Raw genomic sequence first — 22,028 nt, 5'->3', positions numbered from 1 at the left:
CCCAGCAGCTGGCCAGTATAGAATAGCAAGACTGCTGAAACCAGAGGGCAATGCCAAGGGGAGCGGGACTTCACTGAGCCCCCCAAGAAAGTCCTTACCTCCATTTTTGCATTTGTCCATCGAGGTACTTCCACCACCATGTGGAACACATTCTGAAAACAAAAACAGGTAAAAATTAAGGGGAGTCCATTTCATCTTGTTGATCTAATGTTAACACATTACTTTTATTTTTAAAAAACTCCCCTCCCCCAATTATCAAGCTTCTTTTTCTCACTCTCACTTCCCCTGAAGGGAGGAAAACCCTTGCAGTGACAATTATGTTCAATCAAACAAAACAAATCCCCACATACATGTGTTGGAAAATGTGTCTCGTTCTGCAACTTGAGTCCGCCTCTCTGAGGAAGTGGGGGCCTGCTTTATCTGTTCCCCCTGGCACTGTGGTTGGTTAGTGCCTTCATCGGAGTTCCTAAATCTTTTTAAATGGCTTTTTACAATAGTTTTCATGTAAATGTTCTCCTGGTTTCCCTCACTTCAGTATGCATCCCACAAATCTTTCCAAGTTTCTGTGAACCATCTCATCTAAGCTAGTCGTTTTCCTGGGCTCCTGACTGAACTTAAGTTTAGCAGGCAAAGACATGGCAATAAAGTGAGTTTTAAGAAACATACTAGGATGTGCGCTGTCATCCAAAGGCATCTGTTGGAAAGGTTGGGCTACATAGGGGATGGTGACCGTCCCAGCCCTGGCTTGGGAGCCGTTGCAGAAGCTGTGGACACTCGTCTGCTTTTAGGGACCTGCCTTCCACAGTGATCGGCGGTTGTTCTTCCAAGGTGAAGGCTCATTTCTGAGTTCTGGGCTCTCTTACTGACCTCCATGGCTACAGGATGGGTCAGCGTACCAGCCTTCTGTCAATGGGTCTTTCTGCCCTTCCTGGACTAGGCCTTGGACGCAGGCATGGACCAAGTACCCAACGCCTGTCTAGTTCGCTAACAACTGCTGGGATTTGTGCCTAGCTGGGACAATAAATCATACCAGACTTGTGAAAAGTAAATAAAATCCAAAGGGGTCTCCCAAGCACGTCCAGCTCTTAATGAGCCCTTGGCTGCACTGTCTACCCTGGCCTTCAAAGGCCCCACTCTTGCTCATCACATTGCTGACAGTGGAATCCTCCCCAGGAATGCATCCGACCACCTCGTTTCACTATTCACAGACGCCCAATGGAAATGCAAACTTGTTAACCTGCCCTTCAGGACCTTTTACAACCTGGTCCCAACCTCCCCCTGCAGAGCTAGCTCCCATCCCTCCATCCCCAGCCCTGAATGCACTTTAGATCTCAAGAGGTAGGGTGACGTCAGGGCACTGGACTCTGCCTTAGACAGAGAGGTTCCGATCCCAACGCTAAAAGATGGGTACGTGATCCTAGGTCAGTCCTCCTCACTCTCTGAACCCAGTTTCCTCATTTGTAAGAACACCAGCGCCTAGAAAATGAAGGTTGTTTTTAAACCTTGATGTTCCGAGTTTCCTTCTGGCTCCCAGGGCGCAATCCTATGAGTTCCCCTCACTGAGCCTGCTCTAGCCACTTGTGGGGGACCTTCTTTTCCACAAGGGGACTGCAAGTCTCAAAGCCAGGGCTCAGTTGTACTGGGACACTAACTGTGCCTGAGACGGGGCCTGCCCGCGGCAGGCAAGCGATGCCTATGGAAAGACAGTACTCAAGGGGACCTGTGAACGACTGCGGGCTGTTTGTGAAAAGTCAGAAACAAAGTTCTTTTTTAGACAGAAACGTTTCCACCACTGAGATCGTGAGAGAAAAAAGGGAGAACGAACAGCTTTGGGATGAACCTCAAGAGACACGCCCCCAGAGCAAGAAGTCGGCCAAGTAGGTGCCCCAAGCGCCTGCGCTAATCGTGAATCAAAAAGTCCGTCCCCTCCCCCCCCATGACAGAGCCATGACCCGTCCGATACTCCACAGCACAGCGGCAGCTTCCGGAGCTGCAGGGCAAGAACGGCGGGGGAGGGGGGGGCGGGGGGGGGGGGCAGAGGAGGGCCGGCCTCTGAGACCGGGGCTCAGATTCTGGAGTGTTCCCTAGCGGCGGCGGGATCCCGGGCCAGTGACTTCCCCACCTCTAACTGCCCCACCTGCTGGGGCGGAGGCACGGCCCAATCACACAACGCCCGCGTCTCTCTGAACCCGGGGCAAATGCGCGCTGCGCCGCATGAGTTACAGCGTCGGGGTGACTCGCCCTCCGGCCGCCTCTGTCCGGACTCGAACTCGCCTCCCCGGCTCCAAGGCCGAGCCCAAAGCCTCCCCGGGAGACTCCCTTAGGCTGGGGGGAGGGGGGAGAGGACGCTCACAGCGACCTGTTTGGCAAAAGCGCCGCACGGGGCCGCGTGACCAGAACCGGGCCCTGCGTCACCTTCCGCTCCCTCCCAAGCCCAGCCAGGAGCTGTGCCGGCCCGATGCTGCCGCGCACGCCAGGGGGCGCTGCCGGCTCGGTGAGGAGGCCTCTCCCAGAGCCCCGGGCGGGCGGCAGGGAGGCTCCTTGGGGAGGGCTCCGCTGCTGGGTGATGCCGCCGAGCCCGGAGTCAGGGGCCAGCCCGCGCTGCGGGGCACTGGGCCAGCCGCGGCCCTCCTCTACTAGAATTGCCACCCTCGGGCCCGGCTCCTCCCGCCCGCCCGAGGGCGCCTTGCTCTCTGAGATCACCCCCTCCCGCCCCCCATCTGTACCCCGGTGTCTCCGGGCACGTGGGTCTCGCCCCGAGGACTGCGTCCTGCTGGGTTAAAGGCCGCTTGCGGAGGGAGGATAAAAGTCATCCGCGCGCTTTAGCGCGGGGACCTGGGCTGGTTTCCTTTATTCCGTGACACTGTGACACACGCTGAGGGGCCCCAGCCCGAGACGCCCAAGGCTGGAGCTGCCCGGCTCTTGCCCGCAAAAGCCCCTTGGAACGTCTGTAGAAGGCGGGAAGCCTCCGGCTCGGGGCCCCTCTCGGGTCTCGGTTTGAATTCAGCCGTCTGACCATCGATCCCCTGAAACTCCGGCAACGCAGCGGTCGCCGCCAGAAGCCAACTATGAGACGCGTTTAAGTGACTGCACCGCGCTTGGAACGGCCCGAGAACAATGTTCCCACGGCCCGCAAGATGGAGCACTCCGCCAGGAAGGGAAGCCGAGCGTCCGTGAGGCCCTAGAACCCCGGAACAATGATCCCAGTGCAATCAAAGGCTGCCCTTGGTCAGGAAGGGGGGAACCACCAAAGAGACCTACTGTGAGGCAGCTCAGTTTTTGGAAACCCGAACACGGGAGAGAGTGAAGAAAACTAGTCAGTTGGAGGCTTGAAGCATTAGCTTATTAGAAGCCTGAGATAACATAAACCACGGCACCTGAAGACCCCTGCTCTGGCTCCCGGCAAAAGAAACTTTTCCGGGAAGATGGAATCTTCAAAAACTGACACCGTGGTTGGAGAGCAGCTCAGAAAAGACAACGAACTGGGGGGTGTTCGAAACCTGATGGAACAAAACGTGAGCTGCGAGCTCTGTAAGGAGGAGCGAAGTCAACAAAAGGGAGGAGGCAGAGGAGGCAGACGTGCGCCCGGGTGTGTGTGTGAGAGAGAGAGAGAGAGAGAGAGAGAGATACTGGGGTGGGAAGTGCTCTTTAAATCCATCCAAAGAAAGAAGCCAGCTAGAGACTCTAGTTATTGCGTAGCTCTCGCCCGGGTTTACACTCTCTAACAACCCCTTCTCCTCTGACATCACTGTCCCTAACTTTCCTACTGGAAATCTGGAAAGCATTCATGTCCTTAGGGGTAATTCTTTCACACCAGCAAAGAAGAGACCATGGTCATGGTTTCCAATTTTCTCTAGAGATTTCCAAGGTGCCAAACTGGCTGTAAGCAATGAGGGCTGGTAAGGGGGAAAAATGGTTTTTTTGGTGGGGAGAGGCCATTCTGGCTGAGTCTCTCTTGTGTCTTTCCTGACCACCTCCAGGGTTGATAGTTACCTTGGTAACCATATTATTAATGCACCATCTTCCTGGTCACATCCCCTTCTCAGCTTCTACATCCCCCTCTGTTCTACTGGATCAGTTATATTGAAATAAGCCCGCTATCCAGCTCCTTTCATAAAGCCCATGGCGACCTGCCTCTCTCCTTTCTACACCTCAGCTCTTAGAATGCCTGGCCCATAGAAAGGTTCAACATCCACCCATCCATGTACTCCCTGAACCCTTTATCTCCTCAGTCATAGGAAGCTCTCCCCCTTACCCAACCCAGATCTCTCCCACAATATCTTCTCTTAGAATTGTCTAACAGGCCTATATGATGCCGAACGTTACAATTCTTATTGTGTCTTAACCCTTAATTTTGCTCCCCAATCATGGAAACATCGAACCTGTACACCCCTGGGTCAGCAGGAAATGCAATGGGCCAGACTAAGCAAGCCCCCTAATAAAAATGTGCTCAGCTCTTTTTATAATGGCAAGAAACAAGGAATTGAGTGGATGCCCATCAGGTGGGGAATGGCTGAATAAGATGGTAATGGAATATTATTGTTCTTTAAGAAATGATAAGCAGGCCAATTTCAGAAAAGTCTGGAAAAATTTACATGAACTGATGTTGAGTCAAGTGAGTAGAACCAAGAGAATATTGTATACAGTAACAAGACTGTGTGATGAGCAACTGGGATAGACTTAGGTCTACTCAACAAAGTGGTGATTCACGGCAATTCCAACAGATGTGGGATGGAAAATGCCATCACATCCACAGAGAAAACTATGGAGACTGAATGTGAATCAAAGCACAGTATTTTCACTTTTTTGCTTATTTGTTTGTTTTCTTTCTTATTGTTTTTTTTTTCCCCTTTTTAGTCTGATTTTTCTTGTACATGCCAAATATGGAAATATGTTTTTAAAAACTATACAAATTTAACCTCTATCAGATTGCTTGCAGTCTTGGGGAGAAGAGAGGTAAGGAAAGAAAGGAGAAAAATTTAGAATGCAAAGTTTTACAAAAATGAATGTTGAAAACTTTTTTTACAGACATTTGAAAAAATAAATAAGTAAATAGTGTGCTCAATCAATGGGCTTATGGGTTGCAGACTAGAATCTGGGCAGGTGATTTCCTACCAGGTGACTTCTGTTTCTGCTTCTGTGATATTATAAGACTTAAAACAGATGTCTCTAAGGTCCGTCCACCCACTCGAAATTTCTATTATCACTTTTTACTTTTAGAATCAAATGTTTCCTTTAAAAGAAAGATGTTCAGTGCGTGATAGTTATGAAGTGAATGTCTATTAAGTACTAGCCTGATGGAGTTTAATCTCTAACTACATCTGAGGAGGCTGGCGAGAGGCTAATCAAGTGTACAAGGGAAACAAACCATGAATAAGAAACACTGTGAGTATGAATCGTTTCCTCTACTTATTAGCTGTGTGATCTGGGATTATTTCACCTCATACATAAGTATGGCAATACTTGGGAGTCAAAGGACCTGCAGTCTGAGCTCACCACCTGGATAAAACTGGGCAAGTCATTCATCTTCTCTGGGTCCCAGTTTCCCCTTTTCTAAAATGTGAAGCTCAGACTCAATGTCATCTGAAGTCTTTTTTATCTCTGTATATTATAAAATAATTGCATTCCAGGGTTGTTGAAAATGTCTAATGAAATAATACACAGAAATCTGCAAACTCCAACATTTCACAGATCAGTCATTAATATGAAAATCAAAAAAGGGATTTCTTTTTTTCTTATTTTAATTTAATTTTTAAAAGCTTTTTATTTTCAAAACATATGCAGTTTTCAACATTTACCCTTACAAAAATCTTGTGTGCCAATTTTTTTTTCTGCCTCCCTTCTCCCTAATCCTTCCCCTAAATGGCAAGTAATCCAAAATAGGTTAACCATGTGCAATTCTTCCATACATATTTCCACATTTATCATGCTGCACAAGAAAAATCAGATCAAAAAGGGAAAAAAAAGAAAAACAAAATTCAAGCAAATAACAACAAAGTGAAAATACTATCTTGCAATCTACATTCAGTCCCCACAGTCATCTCTATGTTTGCAGAAGGCTCTCTCCATCACACGTCCATTGGAACTGGCCTGAATCACCTCATTTTTTAAAAGAGCCACATCCATCAGAATTAATCATTGTATAATCTTGTTGCTGTGTACAATCATCTAGTTCTGCTCATTTCATTTAGCATCAGTTCCTATAAGTCTCTCCAGGCCTCTCTGAAATCCTCCTGTTGATCATTTCTTATAGAACGATAGTATTCCATAACATTCATATACTATAACTTATTCAGCCATTCTCCAATTGATGGGCATCCACTCCGTTTCCAGTTCCTTGCAACCACAAAAAGGGCTGCCACAAATATTTTTGCACATACAGGTCCCTTTCCCTATAAAGGGATTTCTTAAATTTGTGTAAAGGACAGTCCCTTATTAGTTTAACAAACCCTTCACATCTTTTAAAAAGCAGTCCAACAGTGCTATTTGCATTTTGGACATTTGAAAACATCAGTGTCATGAGGGATGGTCTGGCTCACCTCTACGAGCCCTACAGGTCACAATGGAGACCAGGCTTTCTTTCTTTAGCAAATCTTTGGGATAGACTATAAAGGCAGACCATAGGGTGGCCTTTAAGGCTTCTCTGCCACAAACTCTTCCTGGCAAGGATTCACCCTTTCAGACTGAGCAGATTCCTCACCTCACAATCAAAACCTAGTCCAAGGGATGAGACCTCATCAGCTGAGAAGTTCCCTCCGACAAGCAGATCCTCACTGCACTGTGCAATTGGCCAACTCAGCTGCACCATCTCCAACAAGAGGCCTACAGAGAGACTTTGAGGTCCCTTCTTGTAGCATTCCATTGTACACAAATCAGGGGGATGGAAATTATTTAGAAAGGGCTCACGCATCAGACCCCATAAGGAGTCTACAACTAGCTGAACCTCCACAAACATCTATCTTCGTTCCTGATGAGTACACCTGATAAATCATTGGTTTAAGGACAATTTCATTCTTCAAAAGGTCCTTGAATCAACCAGTCAATCGGGACTGGACCTAAGCCAGTAAAGGAAATGGGTCCACAAAGGTAGAAATGAGGGGAGGCTCATGAGCAAGAGGCCATAGACATGTGTTAGAAGCACATCCTCTGCCATGGATTTTGGAAAAGACCCCAACAAGTCAAAAAGGGTCTGGAGCTGCTCACTGGGGAGTGAAGACAGGTGCTGGGGGCCTACAAGAACTGTGCTAGCAAGCTGGAATCCTAGGATGCCCCAAGAAAGAAAAGCTTTTGAAAATAATGATACTGAGATAAAATGGAGGGACCAAGACCAAAGCCCAGTGTAGGAGGGCAGGCAAAGCAGCTCCCCCTCAGTACCTCCCAAAGAAAATCTAAAGGAGCTGTGAGGAGAGGCTGGGGGGATACCACTGATGAGAACTCTGAAAGAGACAGGGCACAAAGGGGGCTACAGGACAGCAAAGAGATGTCAGACAAAACAAAGAACAAAGAATCTCCAAACTATGGACCAGCAAGCCTAACCATATGTCTGGGCAAAATTCTAGAATATTTTAAAAATTCTTACTTCACCACAATTCCAGAGGAGCTACGATGATCCATTCCACAAATCACAAACCCATACTGAATGGATTCCCTACAAATAGATGTTAGATCACCCCACTGAGTCCTCGCTGCAGCAAGGTGATCCTTGTGCTAATGGAATCACCACTGACCACAGTAGCTCTTAGACCTTTTCCTCCTCCTCCCACTATCCTAGCATAGAACCTCGCTTCATGGTAAAAATAAGGCCATTTGCTGAGAGCTTCTCCCTCTCCATCAGCACTAGGAGCCCTTCTCCTTCCCAAGGCAAATCCCTTAACTTCTGCGAGTGCTCTCATTCCACCCCATCTTGTCCAATAGAATCCCTTCTCCATCCCCACTCTCTCATTCCTATTCAACCTCTTCCCATCCACTGGCTGCTTCTCTAAGTCACCCAAACATGCCCATGTCTTCCCACCTCATTGAGCCAACCATCCCTATGAGCTCTTGTCCCATTTCTCTCCTCCCTTTTGTGGCTGAACTCCTCAGAAAGCCATCTACCACAGATGTCCCTATTTCCTTTCCTCTCTCTCCCTAAATCTAGAAGTCTGGCTTCTGACCTCATCATTCAAAAGAAACTGATCTCCCCAAAATTACTACCTGGATATCCTTCAAATATCTTAAATGTAGTATGTCCAAAACCAAACATCTTCCTCCAAGCCCTCCTCCCATCTTCTTGGCTTCCCTATTACAATCAAGGTTACCGCCATTCTCCCAGTCACCTTGGCGAACTGGAGGCCATCCTTGCCTCCTTCCTCACTCTCACACCCTGCCCCCCACAATTAGTCTATTGACAAGGCTAACCCATTTCACACACACCCCCACTGATGAGGGAGGGCCTTCCTCATTCTTGTCTGAATCATCTCAGCAGCCAGAAGCCCTCCCACACCATTCCATCCAAATCGAGGACAAAGTGACCTTCTTCTATTTCAGATCTGACCCCATCATCCTGCTACTTAAACTCGAGTGAATCCTCCAAGGATCAAAACCAAACTGTTCTACTTGACATTCAAAGTGCTTCATAGACCATCCCCTGTCCCAACCTTTCCGGTCTTATTCCAGACCACCCCACTCCCGGAAGGCTGAGATAGGAACGACACTAGCTTTCTTGCACAAGACACTGCATTTCAGTCTCTGGGCATTTCCACTGATTGCCTTCCACCCCCAGAATGCTCAGCTTCCCTCTTTTCCTCTCTCTCTTTTCAGTTAAGCCTCTTGGGGTTGCTGGCTCTAGAGTAAGAAAATCAAATTGATATCCTCCATTTTGTTAACTGATTCTTTTCTGCATCACCACCATCATTTTCTGTAACTGCCTAAGTCACACTTCTTTGTCTCTGAGGTAAGTTCAGAAATTTCCTTCCTCTCTGTTAAACTTAAAAATCCAGTTTCCCTACAAAGCACTTAATTAAAAGAATCCTGTTATCTTTATACCAGTAGCTGAACTTGACCAACAAGAGGAAATTTATTATCTATATACCATTAGTTATTCTCACAGATGGACTAAATCAATGAGAATTTCCTATGGACAAGTTGGAAGGAGCAGCTGCTAGCCCCACAATCCTGATTTTCATCCAATCATATCGTCTCTCACACCTAACATGTTTCAGGCTTTGTGACCAAACTGGTTTCCCCATCCATGGTGCTGCTTTTTTTTCTTTTCTTTTTTTTTTTAAGATGCTCATTTTGTCTGTAAAAATGAGCCTTTATTTAGGGTTTCTTGGCTTCCTAAGGAGAGAAAGACCTCTTTTATTGGTAACTGCTAGTTTTACCAATAAACTGAATGGTCTTGGGACTTTAGTTACCTTCATGTCAATCAGGATAGTTGGCAAGCCAGCCAAAAAAAAAAAAAAAAAGGGAATCAAATTCCTGGGCCAGCCTTGGGGAATTTCTTAGAGTGTCTTTCAGCTGAGCCAAAAAGCGTGGACGCTTCTACACTATTGGGAAAATTGCAACTTTGTTTTCCTGTCTCTATGTTCTGTTTGTGGTTAATGGGACTGTTGATAATAGTTGGCAAATAGATAGCCAGAAAGGAGTAACTAGAAAAGCAGCTTGAAAGAATAAATTTAAGATTAATTTGAATGATAAGGCAAGTGTCTCGAACTATCACCCAGTCCTTACCCCATCTAAGACATAAAGAAGAGTCCCAAATTTGGCCTGAAAAGGGTTTTTAACTTGTGCACAGCAATTTTTAAACGTTTTTGTGTCTGTCTTACTATATTACCTATTCTCTAAGTGAAACTAGCCTTTTCTTGGGAATTAAATAGCTAGTTTACAGAGAAAGTAAAAACTTTTTTCTCTATAAAGTCTCTGTCTCACTACCTTTTTAAACTCTGACCAAGTTAGAAGACAGAAAAGAGATAAAGAAAAAAAAGCCTGTGTTCCTTAGTCTTCAGGGATTTATGGCATTTAAAGTTAATTCAGACTAAATGTGTGACAATTTCTAAATTATAGTTTGAACGTCTTTCCAAATGCTGAAATGTTTTAGTGAGTTTGGGGTACCCACTCTGGAGAATTTGTTTTAAAGAAAAAACGAGATTGAAATTTGTGAAAATCACATAAGAATAACACTTAGATGTTTATCATCCTTTCCCTAGAGAGTGATAGATTTGTTGTTCTGTAGAGCATTCCCAGGAAGCCAGAGACTTCGGTAACTGGAATGTTCCCCTCCTTCCTAAGATTAATCAAGGGTACGTGTAAGCTTGAAATCATGAGAAAACATAAGGTCCTGGCACAATTACTGGGACACTGAACTAAGCATAAAGTCCTGGCACAATTACTGGGCATTGTGAACTTTACATAAGATTGAGTCTCTAAAAACTATTGACATGCTTCAGAGAGTTACATCATAGAAAACAGAAACCAGAGTTGGTCATAGAACAATGCCTTTCATGATAACATATGGTTTTAAGATACAGAAACAGTTTGATTTCTCTTAATAAAACAACTCTGTTGAATTATCAGCAACCCCATCTCCTTATTTTCCACCTCCACTAGCCCATTTGTATTGTTCTGATCACAATACTCTTCTAATGCTGGGGTAGGAAGGTGAATTCATTGGTTAGAAAAAGAACAAAAAAAAGGGGGGTGGGTTGTTGCATGTTACAGTTTAAATTTATCTAGGACTTAAGAATTGCCCACTATTTTTTTTGTAAAGAGTATTTCATTTTTTCCAATTACATGTGAAGATACCTTTCAATATTTATTTATTAAGATTTTGAGTTTAAAATATTTTTCTCTCTCTCTTCCTCCCCCCTTCCCCAAAGCAGTAAGCAATCTGATAAGAGGCTATAGCCATGTAATCATGTTGTAAAAGAAGAAACATAAAAAAAGGGAAGAGCCACAAAAAACAAACACAAAAAACCCCTCAAAAACCGAAAGTGAAAATAGTTTAATTAAATTTGCATTCAGACTCCAGGGTTCTTTCTTTGGATGTGGACTGTGTTTTCTATTAAGAGTTTTTTGGAACTGTCTTGGATCACTGCATTGCTGAGAAGAGCTAAGTCAGTCCTAGTACATCATAAGACAATATTGCTGTTATTTTGTACGATGTTCTCCTGAGAACTGCCTGTTATTAACCCTTTTTCTGATCACAAAAAGAGAAAAGCTTGTTTAAGTCACAGAGTAACTAAAGAATAAGTTAAATGTATTTTTTGGAAGAATGAATGATAGAAAAGAACTTTTTGTTTAGGTAAAAGAAGCAAGGTCAAGAAAAAGAAACTGAATAAAACTTTCTAAGCTCTTAAGAAACTTAAGGCAACAGTATTGCAATTAATCAAGGTTGCCCAAGAAAAAAAATTTGTGCCAAATTACAAAGAAATTCAGAGGGATAAAAATTAGTTCTAGAGGTAGTCTGCAATATAACTGGGAAAGAAAGATTAAAGGAACTCAGCAATGTTGGATCAGAATATGAAAGATAGATGCAGTTTTAAAAGGTTATATATAGAGAAAGGAAGAAAAATTTTAAGCAAGTAGGGTTTGAAAATAAAAGGCGTTTGGCATTTTGAAAAGAAGTTTGAAGGAATTTTTGATCTATTGAGAAAGAAATATACGAAAAATCTGAATTCATGACAAATTTCATCTTTTTGAACTTTCCCATATCCATCCAACCACTAGATACCAGGAAATTACTTTAGGTTAATGGTAAGAAGGGAGGAGATGGGAAGAAACAAAAGAAATGAATTACAAGATATATAGATTTGCCTATTTAGGTGCATTTGATAATGATTAATTGGCATTTAGCAATAGATAACTCTGTTTCGTTCATGAAGAAAAAGCACAGGAAATTTGGGAACAAAGTTCTTTTTAATGTAGTACTCTGGTCAAAGGGGAAGATGGGAACTTTGATTTCCTAAGTTTTGGTAACTTTCTCAGGTGAAGATCTCTATAGGTGACTTGGGCCCATTTAAGCTCAAGGAAAGGAATTTGAATGAGAATATTTAGCCTGAATCTCAAAGTGGATTTTAGCTTCTAGAAATAAAGCCAAGGGACTAGGAAAATTACTAAATGGCTCCACCGAAGAACAACAGCTCTTGTTATCAATCCCAAGCAGAGGAGAATCAGTGATTTTTAATGAGCCTTCATTATCACAATCTTGGGCTTAAGAAGTCTTGCTAATAAGGGAAAATGCCCAGTGGTCCCAGAACTCATTAAAAACTCAACAGAGTGGAATCCTTTGGGTCCAGGCCGTGTAGACATTGCTCAAAGTAGTCACGGCATAATTTATTTTCCTTTGATATCACCTCCAATTTATCCTGTAAATATCTATCTATGTCTTGTAGGTACACAACTCTTTGCATGTGGCCTCTCTCATTAGAATGTGAGCTCCCAGAGCTGCAATCCAGAGGGACAGTTCCATTGTGCCCCAGAAATGGATCATCCTGAAAGTTTACCCCAAGGGAAATATGCTCTGAAGAGTGGAGAACTCTTGTCCAGGTAAATCTTAGCTTTTCACTCAGGATACTGCAAGGGACTTCCCCATGTTCCTAGACCTTATCCCTTCCTCACTCCCTCATCCCACTTTTCAGCTCCCTTTCATGTACCTCATATTAGAATGTAATCTTCTAGAGAACAGGTACTGTCTCTTTTAGTTTTTATTTACACAACCCAGAATTTAGCTCGGTGCTTGATCTACGATAATATTAAAAAATGCTTGTTGGCTGAGGGCAGGGACTGTATTTTTGCCTTCCTTTGTTTGTCCCAGAGTTCAACACAGTGCCTGGCACAAAATAGGCACTCGATAAATGTTTACTGATCATATAAATTCTTATTATTCCCAAAGACTATTTAGAGCAGGGATTCTTAACATGGAGTCTATTAATATGTTTTAAAATATTCTGATAATTAGACTGCCAACTTGGACAGAGGGAAGGTTAAGGGAGGAAGTAAAATTTGGAAGTCTTACAAAAATGAATTTTGAAAATTATTTATGTATTTGGAAAAATAAAATACTATTGAGAAAACATTTCTGTTATTGGTAACCATTATGTTTAAAGGAAACCAACATCCATTTTTATTTTGTGCATTTAAAACATTTTAAAAACTTTTTGTTCTAAAATGTTTATAGTGGTTTTCTTTGTGGTGGCAAAGAACTAGAAGCTGTAGGAATGTCAGTCAGATATGGAATAGCTAAACAAGTTGTGGTACACGATTATGACGAAAAATTACTGTGCTATAAGAAATGAACTTAAGTATCTTAGAAAAACGTAGACTTGCACAAAATAACAACATGAAACAAGCAGATACAATAGCGTATCTATAATAGCAATATTGTTTTTTAAAAAACTGAGCAAATAAGTCATTCTATCATACATACCCAAATTAACTACAAAAGCCACATGAAGGAAGATGAAACTAGACAAAGAACTGATAAACAGAAGTACCTATGGAGTGATTTTACATATATATGTATGTACACACATACATGTATACACACATATTTATGTCTAATGGTAGCCATTTTTAGAGTAGGAGAGGGGAAATGTACATGATCATTTTACTATATAAATATAAAATAGCAAATTGTGCATAATAAACCTCCATGTGCAATCATTGTTTTTGTTTTTATAGTATGTTATGGAAATGCTTGTTTTATTCCATAAATTAAAATTAAAAACATTCTAGGAGAGTGCAAGAAGAAATAGACAACAAAACTATACTGTCTCAACTTCCCTCTATAAGAACTAGATAAATCTAACCACAAAATAAACAAGAAATAAGTTAAGGAGCTGAACAGAATTTTAGGAAAGTTCAGTTGGGGCTAGAAAGGCATATACTTTTTCCTCAGAGGTACATGGCACATACACAACACCCAACCACGTATGGCCTAAAAACCTCAAAATCAAATGCAGAAAGGAAGAAATAGTAAATGCATCATCTTCAGATCATGATGTAATAAAAATTATGTGTAATAAAGGGCCATGGAAAAATAAACAAAAAATTGGAAACTAAATAATCCAATCCTAAATAATGAGTGGATCAAACAAATCATAGAAACAATCCATAATTTCATTCAAGAGAATGACAATGATGAGACAACATACCAAAACTTACGGAATGCAACCAAAGCAGTTCTCAGGGGAAATATTATATCTCTAGATGCTTATGAATAAAATAGAGATAGAGAAGATCAATGAACTGGGCATGCAATTAAAAAAAGTTAGAAAAAGAACAAATTAAAGCCCCCCAAGTTAAAGAGCAAATTATCAAGTCTGGAAATCAAAAGAGAGATTAATAAAATTGAAAGAAAACAAACTAATAAAATTAAAAGTTGGTTTTATGAAAATAGGCTTGTGGGGAAGGAGGTCCAAAACCCTAAAAAGGTCAAGAACTCCTATTTTAATTGGCCAAAAACACATTCATGCAATGCCTACTAAACATGCTAGGCAGAAGCTCCCAGTCTAATGGGGAAGGCAACAGGCAAACAATTCTGCATAAACTCTAAGGCATGGGGCACAGAGTAAGAAGAGTTTGCAATCCCATTTTGGGCCTGACCCCGAGCGTGGGAGCAAGAGAAGGTTGCTGAACATTGGTAAGACCTCCAGAACCCAACGTCCCAAGGTTGTGGCAAGACTCAAAGAGATAAGCTAAGCAAAGGACCGAGCAAATATTCCTGCTACACAAGCTGCCGGGGCTCAGGACAAACCTGCTCTATGAGGTCTCAGCTCATTTTCAGGACGGCCCCTCCCCCCTTAGAGAATACCAAGGGCAGATAGCCATTAGCCTCGGGAATGATCTGCTGTGTGTTTCTAAGGGCAGGGGGAGAAGAGACGTTGAACATCACAGGTCATATTAGAGCCAACATAGCTGGGTATGAAGGGAAAAAGTGAAGGCAAACGGGGCAAGGCTCAGTCATCTGAGCAAGTGCTGAAGGATCCTCCTCCTGTAAAGTGGGCTTCCTAATCCGGGGGCAGATCCAGTTTTTACCCGCTTGATCACAAGGTGGGGGGTCAGTACTGGGAAGCTATGATCCACAGAAAGGTCTCGATTTCAGGTACTAATTAAGGGGCAAGAGAAAGCCCAGAAACAGCAATTTTAATTTTCTCAGTAAAAGAACTTGTTTCCGGGCTGCCATCCGAGAGGCTGTGCTTTAATGAACCCTCTGTTGTTGCCCAGGAAAATCCCCAGATCAGTGTGAACCCTCCTCGCTTTTGGCCGTCCCACATCAGCAGCCCCTGGATGAACCTGGGCTCTTCAGCTGGGCCATCCAAAGCTCTGCCTTTGGGAAACCTGAAGAGCCAGACCACACTGGCCCTCCAGGCTGGGAGGCCACAAGGCTCCATCCTCCGGAGCATCCAGTTATTACTGATCCCTCATAAAAGAGACGCTTCAGAGTTAGAGTTGGTCTAAGTCTTTCATTTAAGAAAAATATGGCCCAACGAGGTGAAGTTGGCGTGTCGGATCACAGACTTGGCACTGAAAAGAGCCATAGCTGCTGGTCAGTGACATGCCCAGTGCGACAGGATCTAAAGCCGGACTGGATCTCAGCCTCCCTGAGGGCCAGCTCAGGCTAAGACCCCACAAATAATAAGGAGCCAGAATCTGGGCCAGACCCTCAGAGTCCAAACCTAGTTAGGCCCAGGCTTCTGGGCTCCCGCGCAGCCCTCCAGGACAGACACCAGTGGCTTCTCTCAGAGGCCAGAGGTACAGTAGGGCCACCTGAACTGCCTCCTGCCCAGCTGGTTCTCAAGTAACAGGGGCTGAATAAACAGCGCAGAGGGCTCCGCTCTTCTTTCCCAGTCTGGTGAGGAGGACAGCTTCCTCTGGGGGCTTCCCCTCCCCAGGAGTTCAGAGGAGTTGGGGGGGTCTCCTCAGAGACCCCCATCTGGTATCAAAGAGCCCCAGGCTGTGCTGCAAAAGGCAACTAGAGCCGGACAGGGCAGCTGGGACAGGGCCAAGGCCGCCATCAAAGACCAGGCTACAAGCCTGCCTCTCTCAGGCTCATACCTTTCACCATTGGGCAAGTCCCATCATTTCCCTGGGTCTCATTTCCCTCATCCATAAAAAGATGGGCTCAGAGGTCCCTCCCAGCTCCAGAGAGGATCCTGTTAAAAGGAGGGATGGTAGGAGGCAGGGTGGTCCCTTGAAACTACCCCTTGTTTACAAGGAAGCAGCCAGATCAGTGGCCACCACAGGAGAAACCCAAAACAACTGCTCATGTTCTTAATCCCTCTGGTGACCCAGAAATAATTAAGCTCCAGAGGAAAAGGTGTTTTCTCCCAGAGGCCCAGGCCACAGATGGCCCCAGGGCTTGCGTGACCAAGCTCCCACTTACAAAACCTTGGTCAGGGCCCAGCCAAGCAAAGGAAGCTACTGGAAGCTACTGGACCTGGGCGAACCCAGACCTTGGAGAGACTGGAGAGTCAGGAGGCAAAACTTTCTGGCAAAGGCGAGAAGTGTTATTTATTCGAGTACACAATTTCAAAATAAACAAACCAAACCAGGTCTGAGTACTGACATCCTGTTTGTTTGAATAAAAAACCAGGACACCAATACTATCCCGCCCACCCCACTCCCCAAGCAGAAATGCAGTTAATACTGAAGCTCCTAAAAGGACTCATTTTCCTAGTGGGAAAGAAAGGGGAGAATATGGACCTCTGTGTGGAAGCACACAAAACTTCTTTTAGAGGTCTGTCTGCAGTAAGCCCACATTTGATTTTTTAACAAAATTAAAGTTTTTTGCTTTTACATTGCACCACACCTCCCCCAGTATTCTCATCTTGTTAGATTTAAAAACCCTATTTGCTGGCTAGAGATCTGTTGGTCCAAAGTACTGATTCTTTCCCCTAATGTGTACAGACCTGTGCTGGTGGAGAGAGCTTCCTCACCTGGGAGTTCCCAAACCACTGGAATCCCACAATCCAGTCCCATTCCCTAATTTTGTTTCTGGAATGGCGCCCTAGGTTCTGAATGACTCTCATATAAATCCTTTTCCAGCATTACTTAAACGCTCCCTATGTGGTTTATCTCAGAACCACAAACTCTTCCGAAATTTACTCTGATTATATAGTACAGAAAAAAGGTGTTTTCCAGCTGAAATTTTTTTTTTAAACCAAAAGCTTTTTTAGTTTCTATTTTAATGTTACCTTAATCAGTTTATAGTTGCAGCTTTCACTTACACTGGCTTAAAGATTTCCTGAATATTGATTCAAAATCAAACTCTGTAGTGCCTCAGCCCCTTCTAACAAGCAAACATTCTACACCTCTCTGAGAAGAGTCTGTTAGAGGATACAATGGATAAGAGGATCACAGGAAGAACCCTTGGGAAAGGTGTCAGAAACTACAAATGAGGAAACTGAGGTCCCAGCACCTGAAGTGGCTCAGCCAAGGTAACAGAAGTGGTCATTATCACAGTAAGATATTCCCCAGCTGTCTCTCCTTGGGCTGGAAACAAATTCAAGTGAGGAATTTCTGAAAAGGTATCCAAAAGGAAAAATAAAAAAGCACGTTACCTTTTCTGCATAGATCGGAATGTCATGAAATGGTGAGATATATTCTCCATTCGCATTTTCTGTAAAATAAGAGACATTGGTCAGCAATGCTATTAATTAGTATCCTGAATCTGCACATATAGGTTAGGCTAATATTTTATTTATACATGCAGAAAAGCTGTTTTGTGAGTTATCTTAAGACTAGTAGAGTAGAATGAGAAGAGGCCTGAAGGCTGAGAAGCTGGGTTAGCACTGTCCCACCCCCATACCCTTCTCTACTCCTTGGGTAATGGGGTTAAAGCATTTCATCTCCTTATGGGATAAAAAAAAGGCGGGGGGAAGCCCAAAGGAAGTTCAGTTTTAAATCTTTGTTTTCCATATATTTAAACATGTATTGGAAAAACTGCCATCTAGAGAAGGGGGGGGGAGAGGGGGAAAGGAGGGGAAAATTTGCAAGGGTCAGTGTTGAGAAATTACCCATGTTTTGTAAATAAAAAGCTATTTAAAAAAACAATATCCATTAAAAAAAAATCTTTTTCAAAGTTACTTTCAGTTTTAAATCTATGACATAAGTTCTTTTGTTTCTGATAATGGATTTTAACACCTATTTGCAATTTGCCCAATGAAACTAAATTCTAGGATTTTACAGCTGGAAGAAACATCTGTCACATTTGGAAAGCCAAGGATTCCTCTGTTCAAGATCCAGTCTCTCCCAGTTAGAAGAGACAGCTAGATTTGGGGGACTTTTTCTGGCTCTGTAAGGCATGAAATCACGGATCCTTGAAGTAAACATGTAAAGGAGGGGCCAGGGTGACGGGGCATCCCTAAAACTCCAGTTCTAGAGCAAGGCTGGTTGGCAGATCAATGCAGTTTCAGAGTACTGAACTGAAGGAAACCAAGTCAAATGGATGTGTGCTCCAAGATCAGAACCAACAAAGGGTGCCCTAGACACAGGGCTGCCTAAGGAGAGGGAACTGACCCTCCCAGCCTGAACAAGAAAGGGAGACTTGGACCTTAAAGGAAAAAAATGGGGAGGAGAGCGGAGACAACGTGAGGAGATATCAAACAGATCAAGGTCCGAGAGGGAGGATCTGTTATTACATAAAACTATAAATTTCACACATCGTTTTCTTTTCATTCCACTGAGACTCAACAGTTTGGCTAGGGATTAAGCTTTCTGCTTTTTCTAACTTCTAATTTCTAAACAAGAGGAGCTGGTTTGTATTTAATCTGAAAGAATACATGCCCCTTCTTCCTGCTTCTTTTCAATTGGGCTATTAACAGAAGGTAAGAATCTTAACTTCTTACAAATACTAGTACTTCTAAAACCAACTATGGTCCCAGTACAGTCAACCTTAGCATCTCATCTATAAAGAGATCAGCTCTGTCTAGGTCCTGTCCAGCTCTAAATTCCTAAAACTCAAGAAGCAGAGAAATCAGACTGCGGAAAGCTGATCCGGCTGAAAGATCCTGTTGCGCCTCAAAAGTCTACAAGGGTCTGTCCATGCAGATCGTTGGTCTGAGCCGGTCTACTCTCTTACTTTCACCCATTACAGATCATGTAGCCCAAATGTTGTTTAAGAAAACACATTTATATATTTCTTATACTCTGAGGCATGAATGAGAAGGCAGCTCCAGTCCTTTGGGGAGGTGGGGGGGCTATGGGTGTGGAATCTGTATAGGTCAAACTTCTTCAACTCATTGATAAGCTTTGCTGAACTGTTTTTCTTCATCAGGGGCAGTGCTCAGCAAGACTGGGGAATGTGGATCATGTAAAAACAAAATATAAGCACGCCCCCCCCCCCCATTTTTTTCCAGGCTTTTAATGATAATTAGCCATTATATGGTGCTATAAGATTTTTTAAGTGTTTCACAAAAATCGGCTCTGTTTCCTGATAACTGGAAGTGTTATCCCCATTTTGCACAGAAAAATGCGACTAAGTGTCACATAAAATCTGAGGCTGGCTTTGAATTTGGGTCTTCTAGGCTCCAAGCCTTGCCCTGGGCCAACAGTTGCTTCTGGCCGCTTTATTGGGCGGAAGTACAAGACACCCACAGCTCACTGCCCCTTCCTCCCCAAGTGACCCAAGATAAGGGGTCAGAGCCAGCGACTGCACGGGGTGTGGCCGGGGACTCCAAAGCTGTGGCTAGGAGCAGAGATGAAGGCTCCCCCCCTCTGCCTCCAGGCCCCCACCGCCCCAACACCAGGCTGCCCTCAGGGTAGGAAGGCTTTCCCTCTCCCCCCAAACCCCGGCCACAGAAATGATTTTCATCAGGACCCCTCACACCCCGCCCCTCAGTGCAGCCCCTCCCCTCCCCTTTGCCCCCATATCCCCCAGGGCAGGGCAAGGGCATCGGCTCTATTTCCTTATTACATCACTATAAAAGTCTGATAGGAGTCACTTCCACTGCCCGGCGCGCCCAGGGCCTGCAGGCCGGGGCAGCAGTTAGGGGCCCGGGCTGGGGCCTGCACGGGCTCCAGAGACTTGCAGGGCAGAAGCTGACTGAGGGACAGAGGCCGAGGGCCAGCTTCCGGGACAGACCCTGGCGCACGCCCTCGGGCCAGCTGGTGGCAGGCGGGGCAGCTCCCGAGGGGCCGGTGAAGCCTCTGGTGGGGCCCCCATTCCTTGCTTCTGGGGGGTGGGGAGGGGCGGTGCCCGCTGCCCCGGCCGGGTCCCAGCGGCAGTGGGGACACAGGCGCCCCTTCTCCCGGAGTCCCCCGGTGGGCAGAGGCCTGGGGCTAACCCGGAGCCGAACCCGGGCAGCAGGGAGCCTCAGGATCCCAGAACCGGGTCCGGAGTCCGAGCCTCTGGCTCCTGATAAAGGGCCCGAGTGGGCCAGGCTGGGGGACCCGCTTTCAGTGGCCCCAAGTCTATCTGGTCTCTACGGCCTCCGGCCTTACAGGGGCCGCGGCTGGGGGGCCCTTCCTCCCCTGGGCGCCAGAGCATCACCTCGGGTCTCTCCCTTGAGCCTGTGCGGCGGGTGTTTGAGGAAGGGGCCGGCACCCCCAAAGCTGAGGAAGCCCCCGCTGGCCAGCCCTTCTCTGTGCGCCCGGCTCCTCCCCAGACAATCTCCTTAGGGGGATTACCCTGCCAGTAAGCCCCTGGGCAGCCGAGGGCGGAAGCCGGCCCCTCCTCCCAAAGACCCCGCGGGGACCCAAGCCCGGCTCCCTGGCCTCCTCCCCACGCGGCCCGCCCCGCCCGGAGGCGCCGAGCGCTGACTGTTCCTCAGGCCGCTGCCCTCCCCCTCCCCCCGCCGCGGTCCTGGAACTTGGGTGGCCACACAGGAGCGCGGGCCCCTGGGGGCCGTCGGGGGCAGAGCCTCGGTGACCCACAGGCGCGCCCCCTCGGCCTTCGGGGTCCCCATCTGCCTAACACGTGGGCCGGCCTTCCCCGCGCCGGCCGCCCTGGGGGTCACGGCGGCCCTGGGGGTCACGGCGGCCCTGGGGGTCACGGCGGCCCTGGGGGTCACGGCGGCCCTGGGGGTCACGGCGGCCCTGGGGGTCACGGCGGCCCTGGGGGTCACGGCGGCCCTGGGGGTCACGGCGGCCCTGGGGGTCACGGCGGCCAGGAGGCGTGCAGGGCGTCACGTCAGCCGCGCGAGGGGGAAGCGCGGTAATCACGGGGGCGTCCGGGCGGTTGTGGGGGACGGGATGCGGGACAACCACGGGGATGTCAGGGCAGCTCCAAGGAGAGGCAGCCCAAGGCGGGGCGTCAGGGCAGCTACAGGTGCGGGGGGGGGGCGGAAGGCTGGGCCGGCCGGGCCGGGACTCCCGGGGCAGCGCGCCTCTCCCCCGAGCCCCGACGGCCACGTGGCCCCGGAAGGGATGAATGAATGGGCGGGGGGGAGGGGCGTCCGGGGGCGCGCGGGCCGGGCCGGGAGCGCGCCCCCGCGGGCACTCACTAAGGAAGAGCCGGTACTCGAGGCTGTAGGGCGCCGCCCGCTCCTCGATGCTGTAGCCGCTCATGGCGCCGCCGGCCCAGGTACCCCCGACGCCCCGCAGCCGCCTCCGCACGCTCGCTACGACCCGGCAAGGGTGACTCTGCCGGCGGCGCAGGCGCACTGAGAGGAGAGAGGCTAAAGCGCTGGAGGCCGCGGCTCTGCCGGCGGCTTTTAAACCCCTCGCGCCCTGCCCGCTAGTGCGCAGGCGCGCGCTCCGCCCCGCCCCCGCCCTTTCCTCCAGAGTCCCACGGCCTCGGAGGGAGCTGGTGCCGCCCCCTTGCCCCTCCTACCGTATTCTCTGTGAGAGCCCGGCGCCGCCCCCAAGCTCCTCCTGCCGTATTCTCTGTGGAAGCCGGCTTTCCCTGGTACCTAGGGTCGCATTTTAAAACGCTTTTATGTAAAGCGTTGACCTGGAAGCTTTGAGCGCTTCACACTGCCCCAAGCTTCTGGGGCCGCGCGGCGCGGGGCCGGGCGCCTCCGGGAGGACGGACCGGGGGTGGGGGTGGGGGGTGGGGAGCACGGGCACGGGGGCGGCGTCTCCCGGAACCGCCGGACAGCGGCGGGCGC

The 22,028-nt window shown here is 46.8% G+C and overlaps 1 protein-coding gene across 1 annotated transcript in view; it reads right to left on the bottom strand.

Moving 5' to 3' along the window:
* The window catches only part of PPA1 (inorganic pyrophosphatase 1), a 34,693-nt gene extending 13,058 nt beyond the window's left edge, over window positions 1-21,635 (bottom strand). The window contains exons 1-3 of the mRNA XM_031956828.1: window positions 21,423-21,635; window positions 17,541-17,599; window positions 99-152 (exon numbers count right to left, since the gene is read on the bottom strand). Coding sequence (XP_031812688.1) covers window positions 99-152; window positions 17,541-17,599; window positions 21,423-21,486 — 177 coding nt within the window. The 5' untranslated portion in view covers window positions 21,487-21,635. The remainder of the gene's footprint in view (window positions 1-98; window positions 153-17,540; window positions 17,600-21,422) is intronic.
* Between the last annotated feature and the right edge of the window lie 393 nt (window positions 21,636-22,028).

This window comes from Sarcophilus harrisii, chromosome 2 (assembly GCF_902635505.1).
Source record: "Sarcophilus harrisii chromosome 2, mSarHar1.11, whole genome shotgun sequence".
Classification (NCBI taxonomy): domain Eukaryota; kingdom Metazoa; phylum Chordata; class Mammalia; order Dasyuromorphia; family Dasyuridae; genus Sarcophilus; species Sarcophilus harrisii.
Note: the sequence above shows the minus strand (reverse complement) of the source record. Positions and strands in the feature narration are given on the sequence as shown.